Source organism: Metarhizium acridum (assembly GCF_019434415.1).
Source record: "Metarhizium acridum strain ARSEF 324 chromosome Unknown scaffold_1, whole genome shotgun sequence".
Classification (NCBI taxonomy): domain Eukaryota; kingdom Fungi; phylum Ascomycota; class Sordariomycetes; order Hypocreales; family Clavicipitaceae; genus Metarhizium; species Metarhizium acridum.
In genome coordinates, this window is record NW_027094015.1 from 2,762,607 (window position 1) to 2,777,054 (window position 14,448).

The window sequence follows — 14,448 nt, forward strand, 5'->3', positions numbered from 1 at the left end:
GAGCGTTCATCTGCCAATAAATGTGTCATTCAAAATACAGTATTGTACAGTAGGGGCATAAAAAATGTACCCAAAAGAAATTTGCTGTTATAACCAAGACTTTTTATGCTTTAGGTTGTGTTGATTGATCCTTGTCATCGGCCTCATCCTATAAATCAAAGCTTTTTTTTCTTCCCCAACTCCATTTTCAAAACAACAGTTTCTGCTCCATAGATCTGGTAACAACACACCACCGCTTAACTAGTTGCAACTCAGACTGCTTCCCAAGCCAAGGAGAAAATTTCACTGCCCGCTCGAGAAATTCCGACTTCAGATTTTCCATCTGCACTCTTCACACTGGTACCAATTTTCTCTCCCTTTCTCTCCAATACGATCTTCTTGTCGGAAGTCTCAGGAAGTTTGTAGAAGCGTCGTCCATGCCGGCTAAGAAACCCTTCCAACTTCTCTTGTGTGATGTCAGCTTCACTGATATCACCACGCTCAACGCCTTCTTCCAAGGCCATCAGTACGAGCTGAGTCGCGACTGGTTGAGTGAAGACTCCCGCGGGAGCTTTGCCTTGCTCAGCAGAAGTCTTGGAGACCATCTGATGAGGTGCGCTATCACTTCCGCTGTGTAGAATGATTAGATACGGTGCGGTCCGGATCTCGAGTCCTACGCGTTCTCAGAACTTACAAGAAGAATTTGGGATTACCACTGACCAGAGCCTTTAGAAGGGCATCTCTGTCAGTAGGCTTTTTGGGAATAGGCTTGCAGAAGGCAAACGGGTCGCAGCAAGCATCGGCTCCGGTCAGATAAAGGTGATGCGCCGTGATTGTTGCTATCCATTGTATTATTAGTTTCGTTTGTATGTGATCTTCAAGAGAGCATCACATACCGCCAACAGTAGGACCGCAGGCCTTGACCGCTTCAACAGCTGCAGAAGTGGTGCAGTGTTCAAGCTAAACACGTCAGCCGCGCATAGCAGAGATTTCGTAGTGATTACTCACGATAATTCGAAGACGGGGAAATCGTTCATAAAGCTTCTTGAGGGTCGGTAGGAACGCTTCCTCGAGAGTGGTACCTTCAGGAGCAAGAGACTCCAAGACCTCACCATGGAGGTTCAGTACTGCCGTTGATAAGTCTCGTGGCCACCAGTCAAAGAATTGGGGGAAGGACATCATACCCATGTCGTTCTCTTCCATGGCAGCAAATGTAGGGTAGAAGGCCTCAACATTGGCAACGCCATTTTCAGAGTTGGTAGTGACACCTGACGAGTTTAGCATTCGCTTGTAGGCAGGCAATGCGAATCAAGCCTTACCCTGGGGATACATCTTGACACCGGTGATGCCGGCGGCGGCGGCCTTGGCAATCACATCGGGGGTGACAGATGGATGAAGCTATGCTTCTGTTAGAATGTTCAACCCGAACTGTAAAGAAAAAGAACCGTGTCACAGACGAATAGAGACATGAGATAGTGAACATTTGGATCGATCTTTTGCAGCTGAGCCTTGTATTCTAATGCCTATCAATTTCAAAGTAAGCATTTAGCTTCTTCGGCCATGTCCCGTTCATTGCCCCATTATAGCAACGATTCACATATCTATACGTACTCTTTCGACGGTTGTAATGGGGGGAACCTGAGTAGCACCAAGATTAAAATGATTCCACGTGAAGCTTGACGTCACAACGGACAGGGGACAGGCAATGGGAACGAACAAGGTTCGGCATGCTATGTTTGAATAAATCAGCACTGTAATGAATACACTACGTACTACTTGTATATGAAAAAATATGGATTCTTACACAAAGACGGTGTCGACTCCTCCCTGTCGGACAGTGGGAGCCACAAGCTCCATGAGCTCAGCCTGTCGCAGATGCACATGCATGTCTGCCGTGGGCGGCAGCTCAAGCCGTTTCATGGTCTTCAATTGCATTTTGCTGGATGGAAAGTCGTCCCGGTGTAGACTGTTACTCTTGAATGGAACATGAGATGACGGACAAATTGGAGACGAGCAGCCAAAGGTAGGTAAGGATGGTGGCCTGGTGGGGTTAAGGAGGGGCAGAAAACTCCGGCGTCACGTGCCATCGTGAAACGATCAACTTTAGTCTTCTGTCTACCCACCGATGACTGAGATTGACAGTTGTACTCGTTTCTTGTTTCTTGCAGCGTATGTGTGCATGTGTTGAGTGAGGTTCTCTGGCAAGCAATAATCACCTTGATGTAGCACAATTGAACTTGAGACACAGTTGGGTACGAGGTAGTTACATAGTAACTAGTAGTTATTGGTGGTGACGCACGGGTTATCCCATCCCTGCTCATGGGCCACCATTTCGGCAGCCGGCAGTGGCCTGAGCAGTCCCGTAGTACCAAAAAGACTTGATTACAGTAGTTCGGGCTCACTTTTTGGTCGCCGGAAGTGATGAACAACAACAAACGCAGCTTGGTCCGACTTTGCACACATTTGCTGCCGATGTACGGAGTAAACCTCCCCCCTCCATTACTCACCAATAGTCGAATGATTTTGAAATGGCCCAAAAGACAATGTGCTGCATACACCTCCTACTTTACTCCGCCCTTGATGTCGTGTCTGGTTCTATTTGCAGAGTCCAGACCACCTGCCCTGTTGGCTCTCAACTCTGCAACTCTGCACAGGCAAGGGAAACCGAAGTTGATGAACTTGATTGGCTCTCGAAAATGTCGTCGGTCCGAGATGCCCTGGAGGCCTTTCTAGAAACTGCACCAAGCTAGTGACGCTAGAACTCACCCGACCAGAAACGTTGAGCCAACAACAACCAACAGCAGCAAAACCTGGCCACACTTTACGGTTGTGGCACCCAGCCCTCGTCCACTCCGAATGATCGGCCGTTGAAGGCAAAAAGGATAATTCATTAGCCGTTGGCATGAGGCTGGGCGCCATCTCTCATCGTTTTCTAGCTCTGCCGAATTCGTTGCGGATTGTGGCTGCCAAGATGTCTTCAACGTCAACTCCAAGGTCCTCAACCATCGGTGAAAATGCCTCAACTAACACGTCGTCGTCGCCCAAGACGGTAGAAGTTAGTGTGGCACGGGCGTGAAGCTGCACTAACTGAGCGCGATCCACTTCATTTGCCGGCCCGATCATTTTGATGCGCGCCCAACACGGGTCGTGAACTTACCACTTGGCGATCTTCGCCTTGAGCATCTCGGTCTCATACCACCACCTCCTCCTCCAAGACTGCATAGTTATTTGTTTTTCTGACCTTATTGGCCCATTTTCACTCACAGATATTGTTGGAGATATTCCTCGTCCATCGGCGAGCCCGACCGCGATGTCGGCAATCCGCATATATTGGTTTCAAACGTTTTGTGACATCCATTGTCAAATGCGGCTTACCCATCGACGTGTTTACGCGATTCCGTCACCCTAGTCGGCCACTTATCCGGTCGAATAAAGAAACGTACGAGTCAAGAAGTAGGCTGGATTCTTCCGTCTTTCCACCACATGCTGGGGTCCCCATCTGGAGCCCCAGACCCCCTCCACAATGTAACCCCCGACCAACGGCATAAACACCGGTTTAAGGTAGTGACAACAAGGCTTTTCTTTTGCGGACATGATCATGCCAGTTATAAAATGACACACGGACCCGCTTGAAGCGGCATTGCGAACCATAGCATCTCCAGTCGCACATCTCCTCGTCCAGCACGGCTTTTGCCAACTTCAACTCCAGCCGTCAAGCCCGTCCATCACGTTTGATAACCTCGTTCTGAGAAAAACCTGCAAACTCATATACCATGGGTGGAGGCGGCAACGACAAGGCCGAGGCCGAGGCTCTCGAAATTGCGCGTGCCGGCGGCCACCAAGTAGATAACTTGATTGGCGAGATGGAGCAAGAACTCGAGGCTTCTGGTGGCCTGAAGCGAGGCTTCTTTAACCTTGAGTTTAAGGACCCAAGACACTTCACATGGCTGCTGGTAGCGTTTGCCAGTATGGGTGGCCTTCTTTCTGGACTGGATCAGAGCCTCATTTCAGGCGCAAATCTGTACCTCCCAAAGGACTTGGGTCTTACACCGCGAGAGAACAGCCTAGTCAACTCTGGCATGCCACTTGGTGCAGTGGGCGGTGCGCTGATCCTGTCGCCTGCAAACGAGTATCTTGGCAGAAAAGGCGCGATATATTTGTCCCTGGTCTTGTATACTGTTGGAGCAGCTCTAGAAGCTGGTGCGATTGACTTTGGTATGTCATCTCTTGCAATCCAACATGACCCACGTACTGACGACGTGGGTTTCCATCAAAGGCATGATTGTCGCAGGCCGTGTTATTCTGGGTCTCGGAGTCGGCTTAGAAGGTGGTACGGTTCCTGTTTACGTTGCAGAAACAGTCGAACGCCGCATTCGTGGTAACTTGGTTTCGTTGTACCAGCTCATGATTGCCCTTGGAGAAGTTCTTGGCTATGCTGTTGCCGCCATATTTCTCAGGGTCCCTGGTAACTGGCGATATATTCTCGGCTCCTCCTTGGTATTTTCTACCATTATGTTTGTCGGGTATGTTCTTACTACATTCCTTTTATTGTGTTTCGGAACTTCTGTGACTAACAGCTGGGTCCTCATAGAATGCTCTTCCTGCCCGAAAGTCCTCGTTATCTCATGCATAAGGGCAAGACTCTTGATGCTTTCAAGGTTTGGAAACGTATTCGAGGTGTCGAGACGACCGAGTCCAAGGAAGAATTTTACGTAATGGCTGTCGCGGTACGTCAAGAAGCCAGCGCTGTGACAGAGGTGGCCAAAAATCGACGCTTCCCATGGATGGACTTCTTCACGTACGTATCCCAAGGTTTCCACGGCACTAGGCATGTTCTAATAAAAACTCACAGTGTTCCTCGTGCTCGCCGAGCTCTCATCTATGCGAACATCATGATTCTCTTGGGACAGCTCACCGGCGTGAATGCCATCATGTACTACATGTCTGTATTGATGAACCAGATTGGATACGAAGCCGAAAAGGCCAATTATATGTCCTTGGTTGGCGGCGGTTCCTTACTGATCGGCACAATCCCTGCTGTCTTCCTCATGGAAACTTGCGGTAGACGGTTCTGGGCCATCATGATGTTGCCGGGTTTCTTCATCGGCTTGGTGCTTATTGGTATTGGATACCAGATTAACATCGAGACGCACACCATGGCTGCGGAGGGCTGCTATCTCACTGGCCTGATTATTTACATGGCCTTCTTTGGCTCGTACGCTTGCTTGACATGGGGTAAGTCGAACGGCGTACAATGAATAGGTTTCGCACTCTTGTTTTCTAAGTCGGTCCACTAATACTTGCCGTTTCTAGTCGTGCCGTCCGAAGTCTACCCAACGTACCTCCGAAGCTACGGCATGACCACTTCCGATGCCCTTCTCTTTTTGGCCTCCTTCATTGTCACTTACAACTTCACTGCCATGGAGGAAGCAATGACGCGCACTGGCCTCACTCTCGGGTTCTACGGCGGTATCGCTGTTCTTGGCGAAATCTACCAAGTGTTCTTCATGCCTGAGACAAAGAACAAGACACTGGAGGAGATTGATATCGTGTTCCAGCGACCAACCATGGACATTGTGAGAGAGAACTGGGCTGGGGTGAAGGAGAATATGACCGATCTATGCCACGGACGTTTCCGAAAGGTCTTTGTTGCCCAGACTGATCGCCGCCCGAGCATTGACGAGTTGGAGAAACCAATTGCGTAAGGCGCAACTTGAAACCACCTCCAGGACTGTCTGAAATTCAAGCCAAGAGGGAGTAGTTTATGATTTGACGATCAATTTTTCATACATTCAAGGACAATCTCAATAAAGTATATATGGTGAAGTGTCATGCATAAATGCTCGAAAGGGTGGTCTACTCTCATGGCAATGTGTAACCACCGTCAATAGCTACATTCCTTGGATCTTTGTAAACCATTATCTACATAATATGTATGCCGGAGAACAACTTTTTTGGGAACACTCACCCGCCATGTAGCTGCTGGCATTACTCGCAAAATATGCACAAGTTCCCTTTAATTCCGCTGAGTCACATAATTGAGCTCCTGGGACCAGTTTGAACCAAGCGTCTCTCCGTGTCTGGAGATGCACGTCAATATTGCCGAATTTGCAAACTCAACTACACACTCCCTCAATAATCACTTTTAGTGTATCCTGCTGTGCCTCCTTCACCAACTCAAATGCTTCCTTTGCCTGCTCAAACTTGAATCTGTGCGTTATTAGTTTCCTAGGCCGAATCTTACCGCTGGCAATCAGTTCCACAGCTCGCGGATAACAGCCGGTGGTATATCTGATGGAGCCTTTGATCGTCAAAGCCCTGATACACGCAGTTGTAATGGGAAAAGTCACATTCTCCGGTCCCATTCCGGTCTGCACAAACGTGCCGCCCTTCCTAGCCGCGAATATCCCAGCCGAAATGCAGGACTCAGCACCGGTACATTCAAGGACCACATCTGCGCCATCTCCGAGCCCGAATTCGGCGACGATTGTTTCGGCGACAGCTCTCGACGCCTGCACAGGATCTTGTCCCTCCACCGGTTTCGACTGGTTTAGAAACACGCCATCGGCGCCAAACTCTTTTGCAAAGTTGACTCTTGATTGGGAAATGTCGACTCCAATCACTCTGCTCGCCCCAGAGGCCTTGGCCACAGCCTGACAAAGAAGTCCTATCGGGCCGCACCCAAAGACAAGGACCGTCTGTCCTGCGCGCAGATCCGCGACCTTGTTCACTTGAACTGCAACGGCGACGGGCTCGACCAGGGCTCCGTCTTCTGCAGTCATGTGTTTGGGGATGGGGTACGCATAATCACAAGCGACAATGTAATACTTCTGCAGCGTCCCGTCGTGGGGGGGCGTGGCCGCGAATACCGTATCCGCGCAGAGGTTGTAGACGCCCGATCGGCAATAGTCACATCGGCGGCAGGGCACTCCAGGCTCTATGGCTACACGGTCGCCAACTTTGACCTTCTTCACCTTGGCCCCAACTTGGACCACGATGCCGCAACTCTCGTGGCCCAAGACGATGGGGCTCTCCAAGACGAAGTCGCCAATCCTCCCTTTCTGCCAGTAGTGAACATCACTACCACAGATACCAGTCCGCTCTATGTGAACACGCACGTCGTACTCATCTCGTAGAGATGGCACGGGCCGGTCCTCGAACGAGACGTTTCCGATGGATTGGAGAACGAAAGCCGGGTTCTGGGGGGGAGCGTCAGTGAAGCACAGAGATGGAACGGGGGCGCGGCAACAATAACCCACGGTGTCTGCCATGGTAGAGGCTAGTTGACGGCACAAACTGTCAATGAAGAATGGCTTTCTGGTGTGGATGGAACAAATCGACATCGGGTCGATCGAAGTATTTGCACCAGTTGACCTGAGCGATGCCCAAGTTGCGGGGAACCATATTCCCTATTCGGGCAAGAGGGTGACCGTCCGCTCTCCTCCGGGCGGCACCATCATCGGCCCCACATACCCGGAGTTCAGTCCTCCGGCATTTGCGTGAACAAAACGGTTTTCCGTGCCAGGCAGAGAGAATCTGGACCTCCTTCATTAGACACCTCATCAGGCCAGAATATCCATGCAAGACACCTACAGAGCTCTGTCAGAACGGCTTCGAGTCAAATGGGCTGAAAAGAAGGCCCTCGGCCAAGCTCGTCTCATGGTCGCCATCGCCGGGCCCCCCGGGTCTGGCAAATTCACCATCGCCAGCAAAGTCGTCGAGCACGTGGCGCAATGCGGGAATGCGCCGTCAATAGTTTCCGTATCTGCAGACGGCTTCCACCTCTCACGAAAGACACTGCAGGCGCTGCCCAATGCACAAGAAGCCCTTGCTCGGCGTGGCGCTCCGTGGACATTTGACGGTGCGGCGGCAGCCGAACTGGCTTGCCGACTCCGCACGGAAGCCGGACGCAATGCCGTGTCTGCTCCGACATTTGACCATGCCCTTAAAGACCCTGTTCAGAATGGCGTAACAATAGCGCCAGAGACGGAAATTTGTATCTTGGAGGGCAACTATCTCTTGAGCGACGAGGCGCCGTGGAAGACTATTGGGGATGTCGTGGACGATCGCTGGCTGGTCAAAGTCGACGCTGATGTTGCCAAACGACGACTTGCTACGCGGCATATTGCCGCCGGGATTGAAGAGTCGATGGAGAATGCCATTATGAGGGCCGAGAACAACGACATGGTCAATGGGGAGTATGTGATGGCGCACAGCTTTGGGCGGTATGATGTCTTGATTGACAGCGCCGAGGAGTCGGCGCCCAACTGAGAAGTCCTCGCTTAGTAGGACTGCAGTCGCACTCGAGCGCATAATGGACCATCTTGGAGACTCTGTCTATGCTTATACATGGCGTCTGGCTAGTACTATTTGTTTTGCTTTGTTGGTCGCACGGGGCTGTTACTCCCACAAATTTTTACCCATGTAAGCAACTCCCATCCGAGTCGGTCCCAACACATCAACTCACCCTCCTTTCCCATCATTTCGACGGTTTTGATACAACTACATCTTGAGGCAGCCCCCGTCCACGTTGGCCCTCTGTGCGCTTGGCCCTGGTTGCTAACCCGACGGTAGCTCTTGTCACAGGAGTCCCCGGCCTCAGCAGGGAATATTTAAGGATGAAATATAAACGGCCGTTTGTGGCGGCAGTATTTACTCTCTATTACAGAGGAAAATAGGTGGCAGCAAACGCCACTGTGGTAGTGTGATTTATTTTGGGATAAATCGCCTAGCTTCCAGATGCTGGGATCATCGCCTGCAATACGAGTCGGGCCAGGGTGACTGTCACCCTTTCACTCAGAGATGCCACGCTACCTGTGTTCCCATAGACCACTCCGTGGCGGGCTTTGATATGCATGTTTCCCCGGATTCCTTGGTTCCCGCAGTGGCTCTTGGGGCCCCGTGTATGACTAGATGAGCACTTGCATGGCACTTGATGGCCATTATGAGTAAGCATGGTAGTGCGGGAAAGGCTACAGATGATGGAGGTCTGACCATGTCTGTATGGGCTAGTTGTATTCTATGTAAATTGTTCTGCGTTGCTATGGAATGTCGATTGCCGGAGTCCCTCTAGGCTCGGACAACCCAGGCACACACGCCTCAGCATGGCATGAAATGACGGATCAATTTGATGAGAAGACAAACATTTGGCGTGGTCCTCTGGTAAGTCTCAAACTCACAGAGATTTCTCATTCTATCCAAAATGAGCGGGAAGCCAAGTCGACAAGCTCGGTGAGTTAAAACGCCGGGGAGCTGCTATATTGGTGGAACTTGGTATGGAACTGAACCATCCATTACCAGGACCAGCAACTTACAAGCAATCGAACGTCGACCCCAATCAGAGCTGAGGAACTAGCTGAATAGATCTCTAGTCGCTAGTTATGCCCTAGACATGCGCGAGTCTTGGACCAACACACCAGGGGTGTAATCAAGCCACCACCCACAACTGACTCCAATTAGCAACAAGCAAAGGAAGGTTGGGTCTGGGTGTAACTCTATAACCGAGGGTGCAGATTTAGTCAATTGCCCGACACCACTTTATTCGTCTCCGCAGTTGAAAACGAGCCAACGACAACTAGAGGCCGGTTCCTTGCCGATGAAGATTTTCGGTATGCTCAACCTGCGAACGGCTTTGAGCAACGCAGCTGGTATTTGAAATATCCCAGCAGGGGGTCGGCGATATGCAATCGTCTGCTTCATCTCAGCAGGTCTCTAGGGACTGTGCTGGGCCAGCGAACAATCCGCCCGCGCCGGCTGATGGCTTCGATGACGATCCCATTCTCAGCATGAACTTTATCGGATCTTCTGACCAGGCGTGCAAGGAATGTAGGAGACGCAAGGCACGATGCAATCGAGCCCTGCCCACCTGCGATTTGTGCGTCAAGTATCGCAGGCACTGTCTCTACGAAAAGCATTCACGAACGCCACTCACGCGCAAGTCAGCCTTCCCAGATCCGAACCCTGTTCTTGTGAGCGCATGCTGACGAATACCTCGTAGACATCTCACAGAAGTAGAGGCACGTCTGGAGAGAGCCGAAGCCCTCTTGAGGCAGATGCGTAGCTTGATACCTCCTCAGTCAAGAACATGGGAGAAACAGGGCACTGCCGCTGGTGCGTACCACGTTCGAGATGGCGATCACCCATCATTCAATTTCTCCGATGCGGTGGAAGCCAAATCGGATCCCGAACCTGACGGGTCTCCTGTGAAGGATGTTGCGGAAAATACGGCAACGGCTTCATCCGTCTCACCTCGACAGGGAAGGATGGAGCATCGACATGTAGACCCCGACCACCAGCGAATGCTGAGAAGGCCTCCCCTCGAGGACTTTGAATGGAACGAGAATGACTCTGCTAGAGCATATTCGCTTTCCCCCGACACAGGCGGCGATGGTGCCGTGGAGGATACGCCGTTATCGGATGGCATGGCGTCCCTGAGCGTGAATGAACGTGAATCGGGATACTTGGGCGTGGCTTCTGGGGCTGCTCTACTTCGACTGCTCGAGCCGCAGGCAAGGCGAAGAACACCGTGGCGAGCGGACAACAGCGCCTCGCTCACGACGTCCATGACGTCTCAGCCAAATCCGAATCGGCACATCACAGAGGCCATGCTCGATGCCTTCTTCCGGCACTATCACGTCAGCTACCCGGTTGTCCACGAGCCGACTTTCCGCGCGCAATACAGCGAGGTGATCCCTCGGCCAAACGGACAGTGCTGGACGGCTCTCGCGTACATAGTCGCAGCGATCGGGGTGTGGACATCGGCCCCAACGTCGGCAGATACACTGGACATGGCGCTTTTTGCGCAGGCCAGGTCGATTCTGGGCTTCAACTTTCTCGAAGTCGGGAACCTGAGCCTGGTCCAAGCACTCATCCTGGCGTCAAACTACCAGCAGAAGCGGGACAAGCCCAACTCTGGGTACAACTACCTGGGGCTGTCGGGGCGAATGGCCATGGGCCTGGGTCTGCACAAGGAGTTTCAGGGGTGGAACATTCCCCCGCTGAACATGGAGATTCGGAGACGGGTCTGGTGGTGTCTCTGCTCCTTTGACATTGGCGCGAGCATCACCTTTGGCCGGCCGGACGTGTGGCCGCACAAGGGCGTCGAAGTCGCGTTCCCCCTGAACGTCAATGACAAGGATCTCACTGCTGCGTCGCAGGCATACCCGCCCGAGAGCCGCCAGATGACACCATATACGGCGGTGGCGACACAGGCGCGGTTCCACATGGCTACGCACGAGTGCTATCAAAAGGTGATTTCGAAGCCGTTCCCGACGGCCGAAGAGCTGCTCCGTCTGGACTCGTCTCAAATAGAGCCCTGGAAGGCCAGCATACCTCCTTACTTTGCAGAAGGCACGCCGGTTCCCGGCCGGTACGCCCTGCCGCAAGCCATCATGGCCTGGCGGCTGCGCAACCTGCGCATCATCATGTACCGGCCGTTCGTGATTCGCCGGGCATTGCGACGAAGGGCCGACACCGACAAGGCCAGCGCAATAGCCTACGAAAGGTGCTTGGCGGATGCCGAGTCAACCATTGACATGATTGAGGATTTCTGGAACCGGCACGAGCACAATCGGCTCGCAGCTTGGTATGGACTGTAAGTGGCCCCGGTGTTGGATGTCGTCTGGAGAACAGCAGGGTTGACGGCTGATTGAAACCCCGTCTAGATATTTTCTCTTCCAGGCAGCACTCATTCCGTGCATTTGTCTCCGAAACGACCCCTCTGCGGCCGAAGCATCAGGCTGGCGCAGACAAATCAGCATCGCGCTGAATGTCATTGCAGCCATGAGCTCCCTGAATGCTAGCTCGGCCCGGTGCCACCAAATCATATCCAACCTGTGCAGCAGGCATCTCGACACGACTGCCTCGGCAAACATGGAGACGCCATCATGCGCAACGCCTCACATGTCGCAGCAAGTCCTCGAGACCAGGCCGCCGTGGCCTGGAGGCCAACCGGTGGGGGAGAGCCCAGAGACTCAGATAAATGACGTATTCAGCATGATGTGGCCAAACATACCGCCGTTGGAGGCGGCTGATGTCGTCATGGCAGACGAAGTTGGGTGGATGGAGTTTCTGAGGTCGGGGAGTGTCGATAATTGGGATGATGCCTCGGGGTAACCGGCTGACTGTGTCTTTTGCCTCTGCGATAAGGCCATGAGCGTACGAGTCATGGAACTTGGCATTGCTCTCGTCTGCTTCCTACGCGGGATCGCCCAGTTGTAGGGACGCTACAAGGCTCGCACGACATGTTTGGACTCGAATTTCAAGCCTGCCAACCTATCAAAATGTTACCTGGAACGACTGTCGCCCGCGATTGGCCGGCCGAGCTTAGACTCGTGACGGAAAAGTCCATACAACGACCAATGCTCTCTCAGCAAGACGTGTTTCCAAACCAGGTGTCTCTCGAGGCTTGTCACGCCCACTGCAGGCGATTGCTACAACTGGTGGAGGAAGAGATGAGATTTTCACAGCCGATTCAAAGCACAAATGGCACGGGAAAGCACTCACTCGCTTTGTTCCATTAGGCCGTAGGACGGTGTAGTTAGTCTAGGGTCGAAACTTGCACACTACGATCAAAAGAAGCGTCAGCTCGTTTTCCAGTGCTCTGAAAAGGCCGTGCAATCGAAACAACTCACAATCTGACAGGCAAGAGTGTGGTCTATTTCCGCGGCGGTTGATGAGCTAGGATACACTCTTGCCTGCTAATAAAGATGTCACGAGCTGGCTTGGCATGCAGATATGGCAGTGTGCAATGCAGTATCAATACTCACGGCCTATGTTGGCGCCGTTTAGATTTACAACCAAGAGGACGCTGAGGAGTATTTTTTAAAAAAGGAGCTTACCATCTAGGCTCTGTCAGTCCACTGCCTGGAGAGGCGCCAGGAGGCTGTAATTTCCTGCCTGCGGCAAAGTTTGTACGCGCACACTGGCAGACTGGATTATATCAGCACGCCGACTGAACTCGATGTCTAGGCCATGGATACTCGCAAACTACGGTATGAGATTTTAGTGCAGTGCTGGCTCGAGAGTGAACTCGAATGGGGGATTCGGTACATCCTGTACGTGTTTCAGTGTCCCATGCTAGTGAGGATATCACAACTAATAGCTGGGAGCAGCGTACATACTATGCAAACAACAAATTAGCATGAGAGCCTTTGTTTTGGTGGAGTTGGAGAGCACCCACAAACTAGCTTTTGTTCGAAAGGATCAGATGACGGCCACGGTTTTATAGCAATGCCACTTACTCCCCAAGAGCCGTTATTCGCACCAGAGTTGTCACGGCGTCAGTCTTTGAAGAGGCACTTACTGGCTGGAAGGCATAGAGAATTAGTCTTGTGCGTCGACCCAAGGACGGGCATCACTCACCTCCTCAAGTCACGCGCTTGGCAAACTATAAATACTACTACCCATGCGCTTACTTGCCAGCGTCAATATATGCTGGCGAAAGCTGCTACAGAAAAGACAGGCTCATCCTTCAGGGCATACTTGCTCCCTTTGTTGCACAGACTTGGTGTGTTTCGAACGCGTAGTTATCCACGCCAATTTACAAATTGGGTACTCACAAACTACATGTTGCCTCATTTAGTATTGCTACTTGGCGATGCTAGGGATAAAAGTACGACCAACCGTCTAGTTTCATTCAACGCATTGGCAGAATTTTATCTGCTGGCACCTTACTCCCTAGGTCCATTACAGAGCCAACGCACATGCTGCAATCAGATAATGTAGGCACATTCTTCGTATTTTGATAGTCCATCGCACGGAGCACTTACAAACTAGGTCAATTAGCACGTCGTTTCATCTATTATAGACCCGTGGGTGGCAACGGCTACTCACGTCATACGCTTTGCGGTTGGGGCTGCGAAAGAGAATCGTTTCACTTGCACATTGATGGAAATAGTATTTATCATATATACTGCAATTAGGGTCATGTTTAGCGGCAATAGAATACTTGCACCCTTTTATATAAAGCCCCATTCAGCATAGCGCCCGTATCAAGTGTTGGCTTGTTGTAGACCATCCGACTACTACTTACCGGCCAGTGGTGAGATGGGCTCAGCACAAGGTCTTGTTGGAAATCCAGCATCGCTCACTTGCTATTTTTATCGTCAAGATTTGCGCAGGCAGTTTGAGACGACTGCATACCCACTAATGCCCGAGCACGCAAATCAGCATCTTGGTAGTTTTACATGGTAAATATAATACAAAAGCCATGTAGTCTGCGCCGAGCGAAAGCAAGGGGATCCGGGCAGAGCCAAAGTCCGCACCCAGAGCTACAGTCTCATTGTCGAATACGATTTTCCAACCTTGGATTGTACCCATCACAGCTCCAAAAAAGAAACAGCCGCACAGGTCTCAGTTTGCGGTAGTCAGAGTAGGATCTCTGGCCCCCATTTTACCCTCACGCGGGGATCTACGCCTTGAGCAGGCGCTGTCTGTCATACTCGAACCAGAATACAGAGTACGAAGCAC

General features: G+C 51.7%; 6 protein-coding genes across 9 annotated transcripts; 4 read left to right on the plus strand and 2 right to left on the minus strand.

Moving 5' to 3' along the window:
• Positions 1-251: 251 nt before the first annotated feature.
• URA4_1 (dihydroorotase) lies at positions 252-1,862 on the minus strand (the record flags this gene model as incomplete). Its single annotated transcript, XM_066116342.1, has 9 exons — positions 252-609; positions 674-818; positions 876-939; positions 988-1,106; positions 1,164-1,247; positions 1,299-1,377; positions 1,437-1,502; positions 1,591-1,709; positions 1,784-1,862. 9 exons carry the CDS (start codon positions 1,860-1,862, stop codon positions 252-254), a joined length of 1,113 nt encoding a protein of 370 aa, XP_065978224.1.
• A 919-nt stretch (positions 1,863-2,781) lies between these two features.
• HXT4_1 (fructose symporter) lies at positions 2,782-5,965 on the plus strand. Of its 3 annotated transcripts, XM_007812925.2 has the most exons (5): positions 2,782-4,194; positions 4,256-4,502; positions 4,571-4,777; positions 4,832-5,214; positions 5,293-5,965. In XM_007812925.2, exons 1-5 carry the CDS (start codon positions 3,753-3,755, stop codon positions 5,682-5,684), a joined length of 1,671 nt encoding a protein of 556 aa, XP_007811116.1. In that variant the 5' UTR covers positions 2,782-3,752; the 3' UTR covers positions 5,685-5,965. The 3 variants fall into 3 exon arrangements, with proteins under 3 accessions (XP_007811116.1, XP_065978226.1, XP_065978225.1); XM_066116344.1 differs by having other exon boundaries at positions 2,782-4,502; XM_066116343.1 differs by having other exon boundaries at positions 4,832-5,965.
• Positions 5,966-6,095: 130 nt separating this feature from the next.
• On the minus strand, positions 6,096-7,250 carry J3458_000801 (uncharacterized protein; the record flags this gene model as incomplete). The annotated part of the gene is made up of 2 exons (XM_066116345.1): positions 6,096-7,178; positions 7,239-7,250. The coding sequence occupies 2 exons, from the start codon at positions 7,248-7,250 to the stop codon at positions 6,096-6,098; spliced, it is 1,095 nt and encodes a 364-aa protein (XP_065978227.1).
• A 31-nt stretch (positions 7,251-7,281) lies between these two features.
• Positions 7,282-7,482, plus strand: J3458_000802 (uncharacterized protein; the record flags this gene model as incomplete). Its single annotated transcript, XM_066116346.1, has 1 exon — positions 7,282-7,482. One exon carries the CDS (start codon positions 7,282-7,284, stop codon positions 7,480-7,482), a length of 201 nt encoding a protein of 66 aa, XP_065978228.1.
• Positions 7,483-7,557: 75 nt separating this feature from the next.
• On the plus strand, positions 7,558-8,250 carry J3458_000803 (uncharacterized protein; the record flags this gene model as incomplete). Its single annotated transcript, XM_007812927.2, has 1 exon — positions 7,558-8,250. One exon carries the CDS (start codon positions 7,558-7,560, stop codon positions 8,248-8,250), a length of 693 nt encoding a protein of 230 aa, XP_007811118.2.
• Positions 8,251-9,281: 1,031 nt separating this feature from the next.
• Positions 9,282-14,114, plus strand: J3458_000804 (uncharacterized protein). 2 transcript variants are annotated; one of them, XM_066116347.1, is made up of 5 exons: positions 9,312-9,912; positions 9,977-11,572; positions 11,643-13,034; positions 13,092-13,700; positions 13,765-13,929. In XM_066116347.1, exons 1-3 carry the CDS (start codon positions 9,824-9,826, stop codon positions 12,091-12,093), a joined length of 2,136 nt encoding a protein of 711 aa, XP_065978229.1. In that variant the 5' UTR covers positions 9,312-9,823; the 3' UTR covers positions 12,094-13,034; positions 13,092-13,700; positions 13,765-13,929. The 2 variants fall into 2 exon arrangements, with proteins under 2 accessions (XP_065978230.1, XP_065978229.1); XM_066116348.1 differs by having other exon boundaries at positions 9,282-9,916; positions 9,977-13,034; positions 13,092-14,114.
• The last annotated feature ends 334 nt before the right edge of the window (positions 14,115-14,448 follow it).

Coding starts and splice junctions, on each gene's coding strand:
- HXT4_1 (XM_007812925.2), top strand. CDS start 3,753: ATGGGTGGAGGCGGCAACGACAAGGCCGAGGCCGAGGCTCTCGAAATT. Junction 4,778..4,831: donor CCATGGATGGACTTCTTCAC/GTACGTATCCCA, acceptor AAAAACTCACAG/TGTTCCTCGTGCTCGCCGAG. Junction 5,215..5,292: donor GTACGCTTGCTTGACATGGG/GTAAGTCGAACG, acceptor TGCCGTTTCTAG/TCGTGCCGTCCGAAGTCTAC.
- J3458_000804 (XM_066116347.1), top strand. CDS start 9,824: ATGCAATCGAGCCCTGCCCACCTGCGATTTGTGCGTCAAGTATCGCAG. Junction 9,913..9,976: donor TTCACGAACGCCACTCACGC/GCAAGTCAGCCT, acceptor AATACCTCGTAG/ACATCTCACAGAAGTAGAGG. Junction 11,573..11,642: donor CTCGCAGCTTGGTATGGACT/GTAAGTGGCCCC, acceptor AACCCCGTCTAG/ATATTTTCTCTTCCAGGCAG.